General features: G+C 40.3%; 1 protein-coding gene across 3 annotated transcripts in view; it reads right to left on the reverse strand.

The window, feature by feature from the left end:
• Nucleotides 1-19,348, reverse strand: part of LOC140211419 (coiled-coil domain-containing protein 192-like) — a 77,225-nt gene that overhangs the window by 35,358 nt on the left and 22,519 nt on the right. For 2 of the 3 annotated variants that reach the window (XM_072281103.1, XM_072281101.1), the window contains exons 4-6: nucleotides 14,867-14,998; nucleotides 2,630-2,686; nucleotides 138-270 (exon numbers count right to left, since the gene is read on the reverse strand). In XM_072281103.1, the coding sequence (XP_072137204.1) occupies nucleotides 138-270; nucleotides 2,630-2,686; nucleotides 14,867-14,998 (322 nt within the window). The remainder of the gene's footprint in view (nucleotides 1-137; nucleotides 271-2,629; nucleotides 2,687-14,866; nucleotides 14,999-19,348) is intronic. The other variant, XM_072281102.1, reaches the window with a different exon arrangement.

A 19,348-nucleotide genomic window follows, 5' to 3' on the forward strand; every position in this document is an offset into this window, starting at 1 on the left:
TTTTCTAACACCATTTACCTCAAATTTCAACTAACATTTACCACAATATGGATAGAGTGCTCCATGTGTTTCAATAAACCGTGCAAGTACATATATTGTATGCAGTAGTGCTGTTGCACAACAAAGCTCATACTGACCCTTGGTGAGTTTAATTTCACTCTCCAATGCTTGGATTCTCTCCTTTGCTTTGGTCACACTAATTGCAGAATCTTGTTTGACTTGAGCTAACTTAATTTGTAGCTTCCTCACAATTCGTTTGTGCTTTTGTTTCTGGAATAAAATATATGAAATATATAAGTCACATAATAGAATCAGCAAGCATTACAACATCAATGTCCTCAAATCATGTTTCCTAAGTTTAGTTTTCTTGAAGTGACAGTATATCAGGCGGGGAAACATAACAACCATCTTATTTACACCAAGGTCCCGCAAATAGCTACAAGAAAAATGTCAAAATTATTATGTTTCAGAGATGCTATTGATATAAATGTTAACTAAATTACTGGAATAATTTTCTATCCTTCTTCAAAAGTTGTCACGAGATTTTTAATATCTAACTAAACTGGAAGATTTTTAAGCTAAAGCATGGCATCTCCAACAATATATTTCTCTAACATGACAAAGTCTGCAGGTGCTGGAAATTCACACAAAATGCTGGAAGAACTCAGCAGGTCAGGCAGCATCTATGGAACAGAATCAACTTTTCAAGCGGAGACCCTTCTTCAGGACTGAGAAGGAAGGGAGGAGATGTCCAATTAAACAGGTTGGGGGAGGAGAAGGAGATGAGCTGGAAGATGATAGGTGAAGCCAGGTGGGTGTGAAAGGTCAAAGACTGAAGAAGAAGGAATTTGATAGGAGAGGAGAGTGGACAATAGGAGAAAGGGAAGGAGGAGGGGACCCGGGGGAAGTAATATATTACTGTCAGTACCATTTTAAGGTTGATGTACTAACAATCTATGGGATAATTTTAAACTCTCGTAAGTGGCAATTATCTGATTGATCCATTATTCATTTTATAGCAACAAGCGTAACATTCTGGTGGAATCAAATGGGCAGTAAGATTGGGTGTTGTCTAAAATAAGCAACAACATCACATTAGTTTCCTTTCAAGTGCTTTTAGAATAGATTCCACTACAGTGGATGTTGATCAGGCATTTAAATATCATCAACTCAGCTGAAAAAAGACTGAGTACACTTTATTGACATTCCCCTTTCAGTTTTCAACATAAATATGAAATGTTGAGCTACTCAAATCTACTAGCAGACACAAAGAGAAATCATTGTTCAGAGCTTAACACTGTCATGCCAAAAAAACAGAGATGACTGGCAAAATCTCACAAGGTATTAAACACAGATGTTCTGAAAGTTTGTTAAGTCCCTAAAGGAGGTTAAATTTTGCAACTTGCTGTAACAGGGCATCATGGAGATCCAAGGACTAACCTAAATTTTCCAACATCTCATTTCAATCCTAATTTTCCAGTGAATAGTAGATGGGAGTGTACAGGAAAACACTGAAATACTCAGATAAACAAGACATGAGTCCAATTGATCTGCGACAGAGGTTATGCTCCATGCATCCAATCTTGGCCTCATAGCCTTCTATTCCTTTTCCCCTTCTGTGGTTACCTAGCTCTCTTTGAGTGTAACTGTTCAATTTACTTCAATCACTCCATGTGCCAGGAAGTTCTTTATTCTTAATATTTTTTAGATAAATATCTGTTTCTTGGATTCCCAGTTGGGTTTATTATGGTTGCTGTATTTTTACAGAACTATTTTTTGGTCTCCCCATAAATAGAAATATTTTCTCCATTTTTACAAAGGCAGGGATCCCAGCAGATAGGCCGGTTCAAGTATTATTTATAGGGTGTAGGGAACCAGTTTTAGTATCATATAGGAACAGAAGCCATTTTAAGAATGGAAAGAGACCACTTAATGTAATGGTGCTCCATTTCAAATAATATTCATGCTGTGTATGTTATAGGATTTAAGAGCTATTCCTACGTGTGCGTACCATTACAGCTGTAGGCTCTACTGGAACACACCATGGCAGAAAAGTAAAGTTGAACAACATAAAGAGCAATAGATCACAGAACATCTTGATCATCTATTAACAGCAGATTATTTGAGAAAATTACTGATTTGTGAAATATTTAACATTTCATGGCATCTAGTATCATATGGGAACAGAAGCCATTTTAAGAAATGTAAGAGACCACTTAGTACAATGGTGCTCCATTTCAATGGTGGTCTGTTACAGAATGCTACCGTAGTGTTGTGCTAGCATGACGCTATTACAGCTCGGGGCATTGGAGTTTAGAGTTCAAATCCGGCATCATCTGCAAGGATTCTGGACATCTTTCCTGCGGAATGCATGGGTTTCCTCCGGGTGCTCCGGTTTCCTCCCACATTCCAAAGATGTACAAGTTAGTAGGTTAATTGGTCATTGTAAATTGTCCCATCATTTAGGCAAGGGTTAAATTGGTGGTTACTCAATGGCGCGGCTCAAAGTGCTGGAAGGGCCTATTCCACACTGTATGTCAACAACAAATAAATCTTTAGTAATGCACAAGTAAGGGCAGACAACAAATTCTGATAATTAAATCAAATGACAAGAAATGAACATACTTACTAATTGTACCAATTGTGCATTGGAACATTTATTTTCTGCTTCTAACCTCTGGATGTACTACAAAAAGAGAAAGGAAAAGCGGGTTTATGAAACACAGCCTCTCCTTCTTATTATCTTAGAAATATCTGTTTGTATCCGTCCAATATTACAAAAGGAGATAGTAACTCATTTACTTTAGACAGAGTCTAAACAAGCAGTTAATAGAATTGAACAGGCATTCAGGAGAAAATAATTTACAAGGATTATGGGGACATGGATAATTTAGAAGGATTCTTAAAACCAAGGCACATAGGACTGCATGGATAGTTCTGCAAGGAGTTAGTGTTGTTTTGAGGTGTTAAATGGTCTTGTGCTTTGTTGTAACAATCCTATGATTCTGTGAAAAGTTCTTTGGGTCATTTCACCTGGCAGGAGATTCTGATTTAGCTATTTTAATACATGTCCTGCTGGTAACCAGATATAATTAGAATCAAATTTTAAGAAGGCTAGATTTTACACAGGTGGCAGTAATTGTTATTGATGAATAGAACTGTATTCTTTTTCTTTCAGCGTCATGCTTATATATAAGGTAACCATGCATACTTAGAGTTAAAACATCCATTTGTCTTAAAACAGTGGAAATTGACCAACGAATCACATTCAAAGAGATTTGAACTTAAACAGAAATATTTTTATAGACCTACAGAAGATGGGTCATGGAAAAGAGAGAAAATTCAGTCTGGATGAATTTTATGAGGAAGCAGCAAAGTGATAAGGGCAAGTCAGTAGTTCTGATTTACACTGAAGTCCATCAACAAGACCCCACATGGGAAACTGGTCCAAAAGGTTAGAGCCCATGGGATCCAGGGCATGTTGTCAAATTGGATCAGAACTGGCTTGGCAATAGGAAACAGAAGGTGATGTATAAGCTTGTTATTGTGATTGTAAACCTATGACTAATGGTGCTCCACTGGGATTAATGGGTATTGTTTGTAATATACGTGAATGACATAGCATAATCAGTAGATTTGCAAATGACACGAAGACTGGTGGAGTTGTTGATGGTGTCGGGATTAGTCAGGCAATATCAAAATATTGGTGAAATGGGCTGAGACACAGCAAATGGAGGTTGCTATGTCTCAGCCCATTTCTGCAATAAATGTGATAAGTTCCTGATAAATGTGAAGTAATGTACTTTGGGAGTACTCATGAGGCTAGGACAAACACCATGAACATCAAGGTCCCAGGGAGTACTGAAGAATAGAAGGATCTTGTTAAGCAAGTCCAAAGATCCTTGAACATGGCAGTGCAGTAGATAACTTGGTTAGGAAGACACATGAGATTCTGGCTTTCATTAGTCTGGGCAATGAACACAAGAAAAGGGAGATTTTTGTTCCAGCCTTATGAAATATTGGTCAACGTCATGGGGAGTAGTGCGTGTAGTTCTGGTTACCACACTCTCAGAAAGATATGATAATGCTGGAGAAGACGCAAATGAAATTCACCAGGATGTTGCCTGGGATGAAGTGATTTAGTTATGAGGAGCGACTGAAGAGGCCAGGTCTGCTTTCCTGGAATAGTGGAGTTTAAGAGGGAGAATGATTGAAGAATATAAGAATGTGAAGAGTAGGTTGCAGGAATCTTTTCACCTGGCAGTGATGAATTAAACAAGAGGGCAAAGATTGAGGATACCTTAAATGGAATTTGAGGGGAATCTTTGTCACCCAGTGCTTAGTAATGTGAGTGCTGAAAGCAAAGATGCCTACAGTGTTTAAGTGAGTCCAGATGGGCACCTAGACATCAAAGGCTACAAGTCATGAAAGTGATGGAAGATCACATTTATATGGATATATGCCGACAGTGTGAACATGGTGGGTCATATGGCCCATTAATACCCTTGAGGTCCTGTTTTTTGGCCTCCTAGACACTGTAACTCCCTATATTCTCCTTCAGGACCTCATCCCTTTTTCCATGTTGTTAGTACCAACATGTACCATGGCTGCTGGCTGCTCATCTTCCCCCTTAAGGATGTTGTGGATCCAGTCTGAGATGTTCCTGATCTGGCAACCGGGAGGCAACATATTTGGAGTTCAGGAATCTCTTTCATGTCTACAGAAACTCCTGTCTGTTCCCCTAACTACTGAACCCCTCTCACCACCACACTCGTCCTCTCTTCCCTTCACTTCTGAGCCACCAGTCAAACTCAGTGCCAGAGACCTGGTTGCTGCAGCTTCCACCAGGAAGGTCATCCCCCTTTAGATAGGAATGGGGATGCTAGAAAAATGGAAGGCTCTGTAGGAAGGAAGGGTTAGATTGATCTTTAAGCAGGCTAAAAGGTCATCGCATTGTGTGCCGAAGGGCCTGTATTGTACTATAATATTCTATGTTCTATGGTACTAAAACACAGGAATTAGAAATTCATTCAGATAGCTCCAAAAATCCATTGCTGCACAGGGGAAAGTTAGTTCAACCTTGAGTCTAGCAAGATGAGCACATTGCTGCATTACTTGGCATTCTTAAGAAAAAGATCACTCCTTTTAATCATGATTTTAATTTGTCTTAACACGTATTTTCCATGTAAAACTCTCCCAAATTACATTATTAACAGTGGTGACACACAACTTCTGTTTGCAGTTAGATATTCAGGCTCACAGAACAACCAGGTTTTACTACCATTGAAATTGCTATTTTAAAATGCCCAAAATTCAAGTTATGTTCCTTGGCCTCACTGAGGTCCATGACCTTAAAGATAAATTCTCATATGACCTGCTTCAAGGTTTAGATCACAGGTCATTCTCATCTTCATTGCCTCAGGATCATTGCAGGCTGCTGCTGCTGATCTTTGCCATATTGCAGTTTGTAGCTCACTGCTGCTTTGAGAAAGTAATTCAAGCTTCATATTCAAGGGGAAAAAAAGAGTAATTTTTTCTTCATCCCACACACAGCAGTTACTGCCTTGCTGGCTTCCCCTGAACCCAGGCATTCAAGGACTCCACTCACACAATCCTTCTTTCAGGAAATTCCCTGCTATGTCCCCATGGACTTCTATGGTTCCCCTTACAATAAATACATGGTTTTGTGTTGGCACTGGCCTTTAATAACCTGTCTAGATCCCTCTGATGGCTGGGAGCACTCCACCACCCTCACAGTCCCATCACTTTGATTCAGCACCAGTCATTCAATGGGAACACTCCCCTGTGGCTGGAAGGGTGCTTCTGACATCATGTACCAGGTGGGCTAAATGCTTGTAGCCGAAATAACAAAACAACACATCAATAGGGAATATACAATGAGACAGGCAATGCCAGTTCAAAGCAACGTTATACAGGATAACCAACACTGCTACTCTCTAAGATTTGTAACTGAAATTCGCGCTCTTTAAGAAACTTTCACCAAAACATTGGGGTGACTAGCAATTCCATTACAGCAATGCATGTGTTTTATGAGCCTCTTATTTAACAGCTCTGATCTTGATCAGCTGGGTAAATGGGCTGAAGAATGGTAAATGGAGTTTAATGTAGATAAGTGCAATGTCTTGCACTTTGGGAAGACATATAAACTTAAGACTTTCACAAGGAATTTAGGGCCCTGGGGAGTGTTGCAGCACAAGTACATGGTTCGCTGAAAGTGCCATCGATGGTAGACAGGATGATGAAGAAAACTTTCCGGACACTGTCATTCACTGGGCAAGACAATGAGTATAAACGTTGGCATGTTACATTCAGTGGCAACTTTATTAGGTACGCCCTGTAACTAATAAAGTGGCCACTGAGTGTATGCTCGTGATCTTCTGCTGCTGTAGCCCACTTACTTCAAGGTTCAGTACGTTGTGCATTCAGAGATGTTCTTCTGCACATCACTGTTCAAAAACATGGTTATTTGGGCTACTGTTGCTTTCCTGTCAGATTGAAACAGTCTGATCATTCTCTTCTGACCTCTCTCATTAACAAGGCATTTTTGCCACAGAAATGCCGCTGTGTGTGTGGTTTTTTTTTTGTTTTTTGCACCATTCTCTGTAAACCCTAAAGATCGCTGTGCATGAAAATTCCAGGAAATTAGCAGCTTTTGAGATACTCAAACCACCCCATCTGGCAACCACAATCACCCCATTGTCAAAGTCATTTAGATTACATTTCTTCCCAATTCTGATCTTTGATCTGCACAACCACTGAACCTTTTAACCATGTTTGCATGCTTTTATGCATTGAGTTGCTGCTACATGATTGGGGCTGATAAGATATTTGCAGTAATGAGCAGGTCTATCTAATAACATGGCCACTTAGTGTATGTTGCAGTTGTACAAGACATTGAAGAAGCTGCATTTAGAATATCATGTTCGGTTTTGGTCACTTGGTTATAGGAAAGATATCATTAAGCTGAAAAGAGTACAGAGGATATTATTGGGAAGTTGCAGATACTTGAGGTACAGAGTTATAGAGAGAGACTGAGCAAGTTTGACCTTCATTCATTGGAGTGCAGCAAAATCAGGGATGACCTTATAGAAGTGTATAAAATTAAGAGAGACATAGGCAGGGTGAATGCACAGTCCTTTTCCAAGGTTTGGGGAAATCAAGAATGAGAGGGCATAGGTTCAAGGTGCAAGGGGACAGATTTAATAGGAATTGGAGGGGCAAGTTTTTCACCCAGAGGCTGATCAGTATGTGGAATGAGCTTCCAGAGGAAGTGGTTGAGGCAAATATATTAACATTGTTTAAAAGTTACTTGTGCAAGAACATGGATAGCAAAGTGTTTAAGGGGTATGGTCCAAGTACAGGCAACTGGAAATAGCTTAGATAGGAATTTTGGTCCACATGGGCCAGAAAGCCTGATTCCATGTTGAATGACCCTATGACTTCCAGGGCTCGGAGATTCCCCCCATGAATTGTAGACAGGCCGTGATTACTATAGTCAAAAAAGTCAGAATTAGGAACAGCTAAATTATTGATAACGTACCAAAATGTTTATTAGGGATGTAGACCTCTATTTTCCCCTTACCCATTTCATAGAGACTATTACGATGAAAAGATTACTGAAACCTTAATGTCCAGTTTCCCTCTTTAAATGTGCAGATCTGACACTGATGAGGTGTTAATCTGAGGCTTAATATGTCTTCCATGCCATGCAACAACACATCGGGAACACCAGCCAGAGCCTGAAGAATAACATAATCTTTACGAATTTATTCTAGGTGCTCTTGTAGACCTGTGGAACAAGAACGCAAATCAACCCTGTACCTTTCCTTCTTCAGGCTTCTTTACTTCCAAGTGGGTTTCCCTTCCAGCAGTTTGTGTTGGCTACTAATTTACCTAGGCAGTCTCTAGTTTCTCATTAAAACTTCCTGGGAGTTTTGGTAAATTAGCATTGCAAATTAATGAGGTCTGGCTATTAATATCAATGAATTGTTTTGCAACACTTTCATGCATGAGGCAAAGTTACATGGCGGCCACAAACAACGTTAGTTTCCAGTATATTGTCACAGTTCAATGGGTAATATTTATGACGGGTGATTGATTAGTTCGTGGCCTAAGGTAGAAGGAGTCAATTTAAGAAAACCTAGCACATTTATTTTTCAACATTGTCCCCTCCTACATTTACACACTTAGTCCAGCGGTTGTGGAGCATACGAATCCCTTCTTTGTAGCAGTCGGCATCTTGGACCTCCAGGAAGTGGTGCACAGCAGGGGTGATTGATAAGTTTGTGACCTAAGGTAGAAGGAGATGAGTTAACTTCAAACTTTCTGCATAATCACTCAAAGAGTTGAACTGCTCGTGCATGTAACAAGAGCTGTATAACTCATCTCCTTCTACTTTAGGCCATGAACTTATCAATCACCCCTTGTATTATTTCATAGAAACATAGAAAATAGCTGCAGGAGTAGGCCATTCGGCCCTTCGAGCCTGCATCGCCATTTATTATGATCATGGCTGATCATCCAACTCAGAACCTCGCCCCAGCCTTCCCTCCATACCCCCTGACCCCCGTAGCCACAAGGGCAATATCTAACTCCCTCTTAAATATAGCCAATGAACTGGCCTCCACTGTTTCCTGTGGCAGAGAATTCCACAGATTCACCACTCTCTGTGTGAAGAAGTTTTTCCTAATCTCGGTCCTAAAAGGCTTCCCCTCTATCCTCAAACTGTGGCCCCTCATTCTGGACTTCCCCAACATCGGGAACAATCTTCCTGCATCTAGCCTGTCCAATCCCTTTAGGATCTTATACGTTTCAATCAGATCCCCCCTCAATCTTCTAAATTCCAACGAGTACAAACCCAGTTCATCCAGTCTTTCTTCATATGAAAGCCCTGCCATCCCAAGAATCAATCTGGTGAACCTTCTTTGTACTCCCTCTATGGCAAGGATGTCTTTCCTCAGATTAGGGGACCAAAACTGCACACAATACTCCAGGTGTGGTCTCACCAAGGCCTTGTACAACTGCAGTAGTACCTCCCTGCTCCTGTACTCGAATCCTCTCGCTATAAATGCCAGCATACCACTCGCCTTTTTCACCGCCTGCTGTACCTGCATGCCCACTTTCAATGACTGGTGTATAATGACACCCAGGTCTCGTTGCACCTCCCCTTTTCCTAATCGGCCACCATTCAGATAATAATCTGTTTTCCTATTTTTGCCACCAAAGTGGATAACTTCACATTTATCCACATTAAATTGCATCTGCCATGAATTTGCCCACTCACCCAACCTATCCAAGTCACCCTGCATCCTCTTAGCATCCTCCTCACAGCTAACACTGCCACCCAGCTTCGTGTCATCCGCAAACTTGGAGATGCTGCATTTAATTCCCTCATCCAAGTCATTAATATATATTGTAAACAACTGGGGTCCCAGCACTGAGCCTTGCGGTACCCCACAAGTCACCGCCTGCCATTCTGAAAAGGTCCCGTTTATTCCCACTCTTTGCTTCCTGTCTGCTAACCAACTCTCCACCCACACTAATACCTTACCCCCAATACCGTGTGCTTTAAGTTTGCACACTAATCTCCTGTGTGGGACCTTGTCAAAAGCCTTCTGAAAATCCAAATATACCACATCCACTGGTTCTCCCCTATCCACTCTACTAGTTACATCCTCAAAAAATTCTATGAGATTCGTCAGACATGATTTTCCTTTCACAAATCCATGCTGACTTTGTCCGATGATTTCACCGCTTTCCAAATGTGCTGTTATCACATCCTTGATAACTGACTCCAGCAGTTTCCCCACCACCGACGTTAGGCTAACCGGTCTATAATTCCCCAGTTTCTCTCTCCCTCCTTTTTTAAAAAGTGGAGTTACATTAGCCACCCTCCAATCCTCAGGAACTAGTCCAGAATCTAACGAGTTAATTTTGCTTCTGGAAAAGATGTCTCTCCCTCACTATCATGGGTTAATCCTGTTCAGGAAGTCATTTGGTTAAATGGGACCATGGTATTTGCTGCTGAATAAAAAAGAAACAGTGGAAGTGGGAATGGTGGGAACCATCATATATGATGGTTGAGGAAGAAACTGGTGATGACTGCGGTGTTTGTTAAGCTGGTAGGTGAAGATGACTTGCAAAACATCCTGGTTGAGATGCTTACTGCTATACTGTAGGTATTTCATTATAGCAGTTCTGTAACAGCAGTCTGTTCTGCTTTCAGCATCTTTGGGTTTGAGCTACAGATAAGGGGTTGTAATGTTCATGCTTGGGAATGTACTGTCATCCAATCGGGATGGTGGAATTGAGAGAAGGTTCTAGAGAACGTTGGGCAGAGAGGTTTTCATGACAGACACCGATGTGAGAGGAGGTCTTTTTGGCGGGAGCTGGGAGAAGATGGGGGGGAAGATGGCTGAGGGTGCTACCCCTGTTGCACAAGGCGCTTTGTGCAGATGAATGGCTTCGAGGAGGAAGGGCCAGTAAACCAGTGGGGAGCCCGTTTGTTTGAGGTGGATTTTGAGCAACATTCGGAGGGTAATGTGTGATTTCATGCAGACCGTGGATCCAGCACTTGAGTTAAAGACAACTTCAAGATGAGCACCAAATTATGTGCACATTTGGACTGGGTTAATTGTAATGGGCCCTTTTTATTTTTTTTCTTTTTCTTTACCTACTAACAGCTTGATAGAGCTGAAATTGTACATATACTTTATTTGTAATTGCACGCAGTGTCTGATCTGTTATTTCTTGCCAACAGATAATCGCAAGTGGGCAGCATTCCCACAGTATTCACTCTGAATGTGGTGCCGATGGGCGAGACATCCTGGGTCTCCTGGACTGGAGTGACCCAAGTCACATTGACCCTCGACATACAGAATTCGGAAAAGGTCTTTTTCTCACTGCTGAGATCATTGGCTTGTAAATGAGGAGCTAACCAGCCGTGTTTTTAGAGAAGCCTGGTAAAAAGGGTTCACATTTGCATTCTGTGAAATGTCATCTGAAGAAGCACTCCCGCACCATCTGTATTTTTCTACATCCAGTTAAATAAACTACACAAATTTAGATTGGTTGTTGTAATCAAACAAGCACTCTCTTCATTATTCATGTTCACATGGATGGAATTTATATTTTCCCCAATTGTTACAGTATCAGCTAAAATCATTGTTTAAATCTTTGAGAGTAAAGACCACTTTATGACCAGATACTATCTAATCTGTAACATTCTCATATGTTTAGGATTAGTTTCTCAATGAAGCTTGATTAAAATTCTCAAAGAAATTACTAAATTTATCAAACCAGATGACAATTAATTGTAACATTCAGCTTTGTATATTGTTGCCTAGAAATTCAGCTGTGAGGATGTCTTGTACTCTTGACTCCAAAATTGAATCATCCTTGTTTACGGGATGAATTTCTGGGCAACAGTATTTACAGAGAATCAGTTTTCAGACACATTCTTGCCGTCATTTTCAGAAGCCAGTGTTCAAGAGGGTACTCTTACCTACCAAATAAGCAAGTAAATTTAAGATACAAGCATATTAAAACTCACTATAGCTGCTTTTTTTCTTTCATTCAAGTTTTCACTGGAAAATTAGGTACATATGTAAAGAGCGAGATAATTCACTTGGAACATTACTCAATGTGACTAGAAAGGAAAATGCTTTACTTAGTTTTGATAACAAAATATAATCATTTCAAAACTACCCTGGGAGATATAGCTAAGTAATTCATAATTTTATGGTGTTGATCCCCATGGTGTTGACCATGGTGAAAGTCCCACGAGTGCATTGAGTTGCAGAAAACCTCTCAAGTTGCTGCAGAAGAAAAACAGTTTAAAAAAAAACACTTAAAATGAAGTAAGGTGCTCTCATTGATTACCCATAAGAGATAATAATAATTAAAATTGTAGATAAGGCAATAATTATTTTTCCATTGAGAACAGGGTCTGGTAATCAACTTCCACAAATGTGTACGCTCTCAAGGTGTGCTGATGGTCCCTTTAGTTTTCCTGTCTCCTTTTTATAATTTCTTCAATTCCATGGCCCATCATCAACAATTTCATTGTGCAGCTACAAAATTCCTAAACCCAATGTTATTTACATATACCAGTTTAACAAACTCTATAATACCAGAACATATCCTGCAGCAAGTTCTCTAACAAATTCAAAGACAAGATTGCAAAATACTTTTGCATCCAATATTTGTCATTGTAACCTCAGACACTACTCTAAACCAACACTTTCAAAATTTGATGTACGAGAAATTGGTTTTGCAAAATGGTTTTTGTTGAACAGAAATTAAAAATGCATTTTAAAAATATTTTAAAATATTTAAACCTATGTCCTTCATGTGACATAGGAGGAAATACTTGTGTGGCAACTTCAGGTGAGTTGTCTATAGAATGCATCATGGACATGGCTTTCTCACATATGATTCTCCATACTACCTATAAATCCTACTATGAGCTGCAAAGATAAATAAAAATAAAACTGCAAATCAAAACAAATGCAGACACTAGAAATCTGAGATAACATAAAATATTACAAAAACTGAGCAGTCAGGCAGCATCTGTAGAAAGAGAAACAGCTAATGTTTCAGGCTGAAGATTTGATGAAGGTACTGATGAAAGGCCTTTGACCTGAAATGTAACTGTTTCCCTTTCCACAGATGCTGATTGACCTGCTAAATTTTCTCTGCACTTTATGTTTTCATGATAAATTAACATGAGAAGTGTCATCCCACTGACAGCATACAGAGTAATTTTCTAGGGCAACATGCACAAAGTACTAGAGGAACTCAGCAGGTCAGGCAACATCTCTTGAAATGAATTAACAGTCAATCTTTCAGTCCAAGACCCTTTTTCAGGACTGGAAAGGAAGGCGGAAAGATGCCAGAATAAAAAGGTCGGGGAAGGCAGAGGAGGACCAGCCAGAAAATGATAGGTGAAGCCAGAAGGGAGGGAAAGGTCAAGGGCTGGAGAAGAAGGAATTTGGTAGGAGAGGAGAGCAGGCAATGGGAGAAAGGCAAGGAGGAGGGGCAATGGGGGAGGTGATAGGCAGGTGAGGAAAAGAGATAAGATGCTAGAGTGGGGAATAGAAGAAGGCGGGGGAAGGAAATTTCCACACTGTTGGCAGAATTTCAAATGGTAATGAGGGGGTGTACAGACTATGAGAGATTGGAAGTTTGCTTGTTAATACAACAACCTTACATTCAACTTCAGCAAGACCAAGGAATTGATTGTGGACTTTGGCAAGAGGAGTTCCGGAGAACACACACGAGTCATCACTGAGGGGTCAGCAGTGGAAAAGGAGAACAGTTTCAGTTCATCATCTCAGTGGATCTATCCTGGGCCAGCATATTGATGCAATTACAAAGAAGGCATGCCAGTGGTTCTACTTCATTAAGGGTTTGAGAAAATTTGGTACATCACCAAAGACTCTAGCAAATTTCTGCAGATGTACTGTGGAAAGCATTCTGACTGGTTACACTGCTGACTGGTATGGAAATTCCACAGCACCAGACCGACAGAGGCTGCACAGGATTGTAGACTCAGAAAGCACAATCCTCCCCACCATCAAGAACATCTTTTAAAGGCAGTGCCTCAAGTAGGTGGTAGCTATAGTTAAGGACTTTCACTGTCTAAGCCATGCCCTCTTCCCATTACTGCCATCAGGATTGAAGTACAGGAGCCTGATGAGGCACACTCACCATTATAGCAACAGGTTCTTCCCCTCCACTATCATATTTCTGAACGGTCCATGAACCCATGATTACTACCTCACTATTTCCCTTTCGCAATATTTTGTTTACTTCTTTATTGTAACCTATAGTAATTTTTATGTCTTGTACTCTACTGCTGCCATCAAAACAACAAATGTCATGATGTATGTAAGTGATAATAAACCTGATTTTGATTCTTTCTTGTGCAAAATTCCATAGTAGTATTCATTGAATAAGTACCTAGATGACCCCTGTTGAAACAGCAAATATTTTTTATTTCTAGTATTTGAGTGTGTAGAACAGTGGTCCCCAACCTCCGGGCCGTGGACCGATACAGGGCCGCAAAGCATGCAGGGGTGCAGCGGTAGCTGGAGCGCACCCAGCACATCTTTAAGAAAAAAGCCAAAATAAACAAGCTAATTAATTAGGTGCTGCCCAGAGGCCAGTCTTCATTAGAGGAACTGAGGTGGAGAGGGTCAATAACTTTAAATTCTTCGGCATTAAGGATCGACGTTTCTCTCTCTGAAAAGTGTCAGAGGATCTGGCCTGGGACCAGCACGTAACTGTCATTACAAGGAAAGCATGGCAGCCCCTATACTTTATTAGAAGTTTGTGTAGATTCAACATGTCACCTCGATCCTGACAGCCCTGTCTTTTCAGCCTGTCTGGGCTGGCGTTTAAATTGACCAAACAATGGAACAGCTAAAGGCTCCAGCGCCCTGGGAAGAGGAGTGAACATTGCATAGAACAAGTGAAATCAGCAATTGCCTCTGAACTGGGCTGACATTTATATGCCGGGCAGCACCTAATTAATTAGCTCGTTTATTTCGGCTTTTTTCTTAAAGACGTGCGGATGCACTCCGGCTACTGCTGCACCCCTGCATGCTTCGCGGCCCGAAGGTTGGGGACCACTGGTGTAGAATATAAAATTAATAAATGGTCAGTTTAAACATTTTTAGAGTAAGTATCTCTTTAACTTTTCAATAGCAATGGACAATTTAGCTTCAGCTTGCACATACATGATAGATTTCTACAGAAAGCTATTTCATGTGCCAGCTGGACCCATATTACAAAAAGCACGCAAAGGTAAGTTATTTTCACAGGAGATAAATGTTTACTATACCTTGTCCTTGGCAATTAATGTTTCTTCATATAATCCTGCAGAACTTAATTTGTTTCCCATGATTTCCAGCTGCTCTTCCAACCATATGACCTGGTCACTGAGCTCTATTTTGCACATTTCCATCTCAGTCAGCTGTAATACAAACAAAAATTCAAAAATAGTTCCTAGTTGTTTTTTTCTTTTCATAATAACAGCTTCATTTCTCACAATAATCCTCTTTCATTTATGAAAGCAAATATTAAATCAACATGCTATCATTATAATGACCTATTTATAGCAAGCTTCTGTTTGCATTTCATGTAGTTCAATTTAAAACTACAGTTATGTCCTAATGCAGAAATGAAACAAAGTAAGCATTGCAAATAAATCATATTTCTCTGAACCAAATGCACAGGTTATTTTGCTGAGACTACAATACACACTGACAGTTTACAATAAAATGTGGACTACAGATCAATGATGAAAATGAATTCTAATGACCTGTGATATATATGATATAATGATCCAAGATTTACAATAAACAAGGAATAAATGACATTGCTTCTTCTTTACAATGACAAATGCCTTCTGCCCTTCTGTGTAGTTTTGTACTGTAATTTGTCTTGAATGGAAATTCATTTTAGTGTAACACAAAGCATCCGAGATCCGTATAACCCAGGTAGAAGCTTCCTTTTGAGGAACAAATAATCTCCTACCCCAGTCATTTTCAATTCTCTTTCCTCCCATTGGGCAGAAGATATAAAAGCCAGGGCACTCATACCATCAGTCTCAAGAATAACTCTGTCCCACTGTTATAAGACTCTTGAATTAACATCTACGCTAAGATAAACTCTTGATCTCTTAGTCTGCCTTGTCATGGTCCTGACACTTCTCTACTTTCTCTGAATTTTCTCAGTAACTGCAATATTATATTCTGTTTTCTATTTTATTCCCCTTTGCTTCCTCAATGTACTTATGCATGGAATGATCTGTCTGGATGACATGTAAATAAAAGCTCTTTATTTTGGTACACAAGACAAAAATAAACCAATTACAAAAAGCCTAAACCAGGAAGCATCAAAATTTAAATTTAGTTTTTAATAATGGGGATTCCTCACAGCCTTATTATTTTCACTTTAATATACTCCCAATATAATGAAATAATTATATTATTTTCCCTAAAATTATGGCCAAAGTCATATGTTCATGGTTTAAGTTTTTTTATTCTCTCTTCAAATTTGAAATATTTAGGGTTTATAAATACACAGTGCCTTCAAAGAGTATTCATAACTATTTTCATCTATTACTGTCCTATTTTCTAAATTTAAAATATATCGAAGTAGGATTTTTTGAGTTTACCTACAAAACATTGTGCATCATGTCAAATCAAAAGAAAAATTCCAAAACCTGTCAATGGGTCTTTGGGGCACTCCTCTGTTTTTTTTGTGGATGTTTGCAAAGAAAAAGAATTTCAGGATGTATATTGTATACATTTCTCTGACATCGAATGTACCTACTGAAACAATTTACTAGAAATTAAAAAACAAAACTGTGAGGCTGAAAAAATATTCATCCCTTTTGTAATTACTACACTACCTTTCCTCAGGTACAATACTGTATACAGGTGTCCCCCGCTTTTTGAACGTTCGCTTTACAAAAGCTCACTGTTATGAAAGACCTACATTAGTACCCTGTTTTTGTTTTCAGAGGGGGTTTTCACTGTTACAAAAAAAAAAATTCAGCGCACGATAAAAGACAGCGCATGCCCCGAGCAGCTGCTCTCTCCTGGATTTGGAATGGCATTGCTTTAACACAAGTCTGTGAGCAGCCGTTTGCAAGATGAGTTCTATGGTATCGGAAAAGCCTGAAAGAGCTTGTAAGGGTGTTACACTTACAGTAAAATTAGACATAATTAAGCGTTTTGATCGTGGTGAACGAAGTAAGGACAAAGTGAGTTTGGCTTGTGGAAGCTGACGACCATGATGTTGAAGAGGTTTTGGCATCCCATTACCAAGAATTGACAGATGAAGAGCTGATGCAATTGGAAGAAAAAAGGATAACAATCGAAACAAATGAGTAATGATAAAGTACGACTTTAATTTTGAAAGGGTACATCGGTTTAGGAGATATTTGCAGGATGGTTTGAGTCCTTATTAAAGAACTGTGTGATAGAAAAATGCGCAAGGCTCCGCAGTCAAGCAAGCCTTCCACATCAGCCACAGCAGACGACGAACCTCGACCTTCGACATTGAGGCGGGCAGAGATAAAAGAAGATGAGCTGCCTGCTCTAATGGAAACAGACGACGAGATGACACCCCAGTGTCCCACCACCCCAACCCCCAGGCCAAGGACAGATACCGATTCGCGGAGAATGCAAAGGTAGCCGGGAGGCACACAGCACATCTTTAAGAAAAAAGCCGAAATAAACATGCTAATTAGGTGCCACCAACACGTAACTGTCGGCCCAGATCAGAGACGACGCAATCGGAAATTGGCACCGATCTGGGCCGACAATTAGGGGCGGCACCTAATTATTTAGCATGTTTGTTTCGGCTTCTTTCTTAAAAATGTGCTGTGTACCTCCCGGCTACGGTTGGACCCCTGCGTTCTTCGCAGCAATGTATCGCTCAGCAGCCTGGAGGGTGGGGGGCCACTGCACCGTCCCAGTCTGCGACGACTCAGTCTAACACACCATCATCTGTGTGCTCGGTGCTGTCCCGATTCCGGTAAGTGATACTACACTGTACATACATTATTTCGACTTTATATCGGCTGTGTATTTTTATGCTTTATTTGCTATGATTTGGCAGCTTCATAGCCTAAAGGTTACTGGAGAGAGTGTTTTTGCCAACAGCGCTTGCGTGAGATTTTCTGCCGACGGTGCTTGCGTGAGATTTTCGCTACGGAGAACAGTTCAGTAATGATTGTGGAAAAGTATTTCTACTTTATATAGGCTGTGTATTTATCATATCATTCCTGCTTTTACTGTATGTTACTGTTATTTTAGGTTTTATTGTTATTTGGCATGATTTGGTAGGTTATTTTTGGGTCTGCAAACGCTCACAAAATTTTCCCATATAAATAAATGGTAATTGCTTCTTCGCTTTACGACATTTCAGTTTACAAACCATTTCATAGGAACGCTCTACCTTCAGATGGCGGGGGAAACCTGTAGTACCTTAACAACTCACCCAATTTGTTGATGTAGAAAATTGGCAGATTACCCGTTTTCAATGAATTCATAAGAATAAATACCCCCTCTCTCTGTAAGGTCCAATAGTATGGTAGATATTTAACAAATCAAGATCAAGACAAAAGAGCATTCAAGAAAAGTCAGTGAAATGATAAAAGGGAAGCACAAGCCTTGGGAAAGTTACCAAATATATTGGACTCCAACACGGGATGATTTGACACTAAACAATAGAATACTACAGCACAGTACAGGCCCTTCGGCCCTCGATGTTGTGCTAACCCATATATTCCTTTAAAAAAGTACTAAACCCACCCTCCATTGTTCTTTCATCCATGTGCCTGTCCAAGAGGCTCTTAAATACCCCTAATGTTTTAGCCACCACCACCATCCCTGGCAAGTCATTCCAGGCACCCATAACCCTCTGTGTAAAAAACTTACCCCTGATGTCTCCCCTAAACTTCCCTCCCTTAACTTTATACATATGCCCTCTGATGTTTGTTATTCATGCCCTGGAAAACAGGTACTGGCTATCCACCCTATCTATGCCTCTCATAATCTTGCAGACCTCTATCAAGTCCCCTCTCATCCTTCTACGCTCCAAAGAGAAAAGTCCCAGCTCTGCTAACCGTGCCTCATAAGATTTGTTTTCTAATCCAGGCAACATCCTGGTAAGTCTCGTCTGCACCCTCTCCATAGCTTCCACATCCTTCCTATAATGAGTGGACCAGAACTAAACACAATACTCTAAGTGTGGTCTCACCAGAGATTTGTAGAGTTGCAACATGACCTCTCTACTCTTGAACTCAATCCCCCTATTAATGAAGCCTAGCATCCCATAGGCCTTCTTAACTATCCTATCAACCTGTGCAGTGACCTTGAGGGATGTATGGATTTGAACCCCAAGGTCCCTCTGTTCATCCACACTCTTAAGTAACCAACCATTAACCCTGTACTCAGCCTTCTGGTTTGTCCTTCCAAAATGCATCACCTCACACTTATCCAGATTGAACTCCATCTGCCACTTATCTGCCCAACTCTGCATCCTGTCTATATCCTCTTGTAACCTTCGACAACCTACAGCTCCATCCACAACTCCTCCAATCTTCGTGTTGTCCGCAAACTTACTCACCCATCCTTCAGCCTCTTCATCCAGGTCATTTATAAAAATCACAAAGAGCAGGGGTCCCAGGACAGATCCTTGCGGCACTCCACTAGTCACTGACCTCCAGGCAGAATACTTTCCTTCCACTACCACCCTCTGCTTTCTTCCTGTAAGCCAATATTTTATCCAAACAGCCAAGGTTCCACTG

This window comes from Mobula birostris, chromosome 17 (assembly GCF_030028105.1).
Source record: "Mobula birostris isolate sMobBir1 chromosome 17, sMobBir1.hap1, whole genome shotgun sequence".
Taxonomy (NCBI): domain Eukaryota; kingdom Metazoa; phylum Chordata; class Chondrichthyes; order Myliobatiformes; family Myliobatidae; genus Mobula; species Mobula birostris.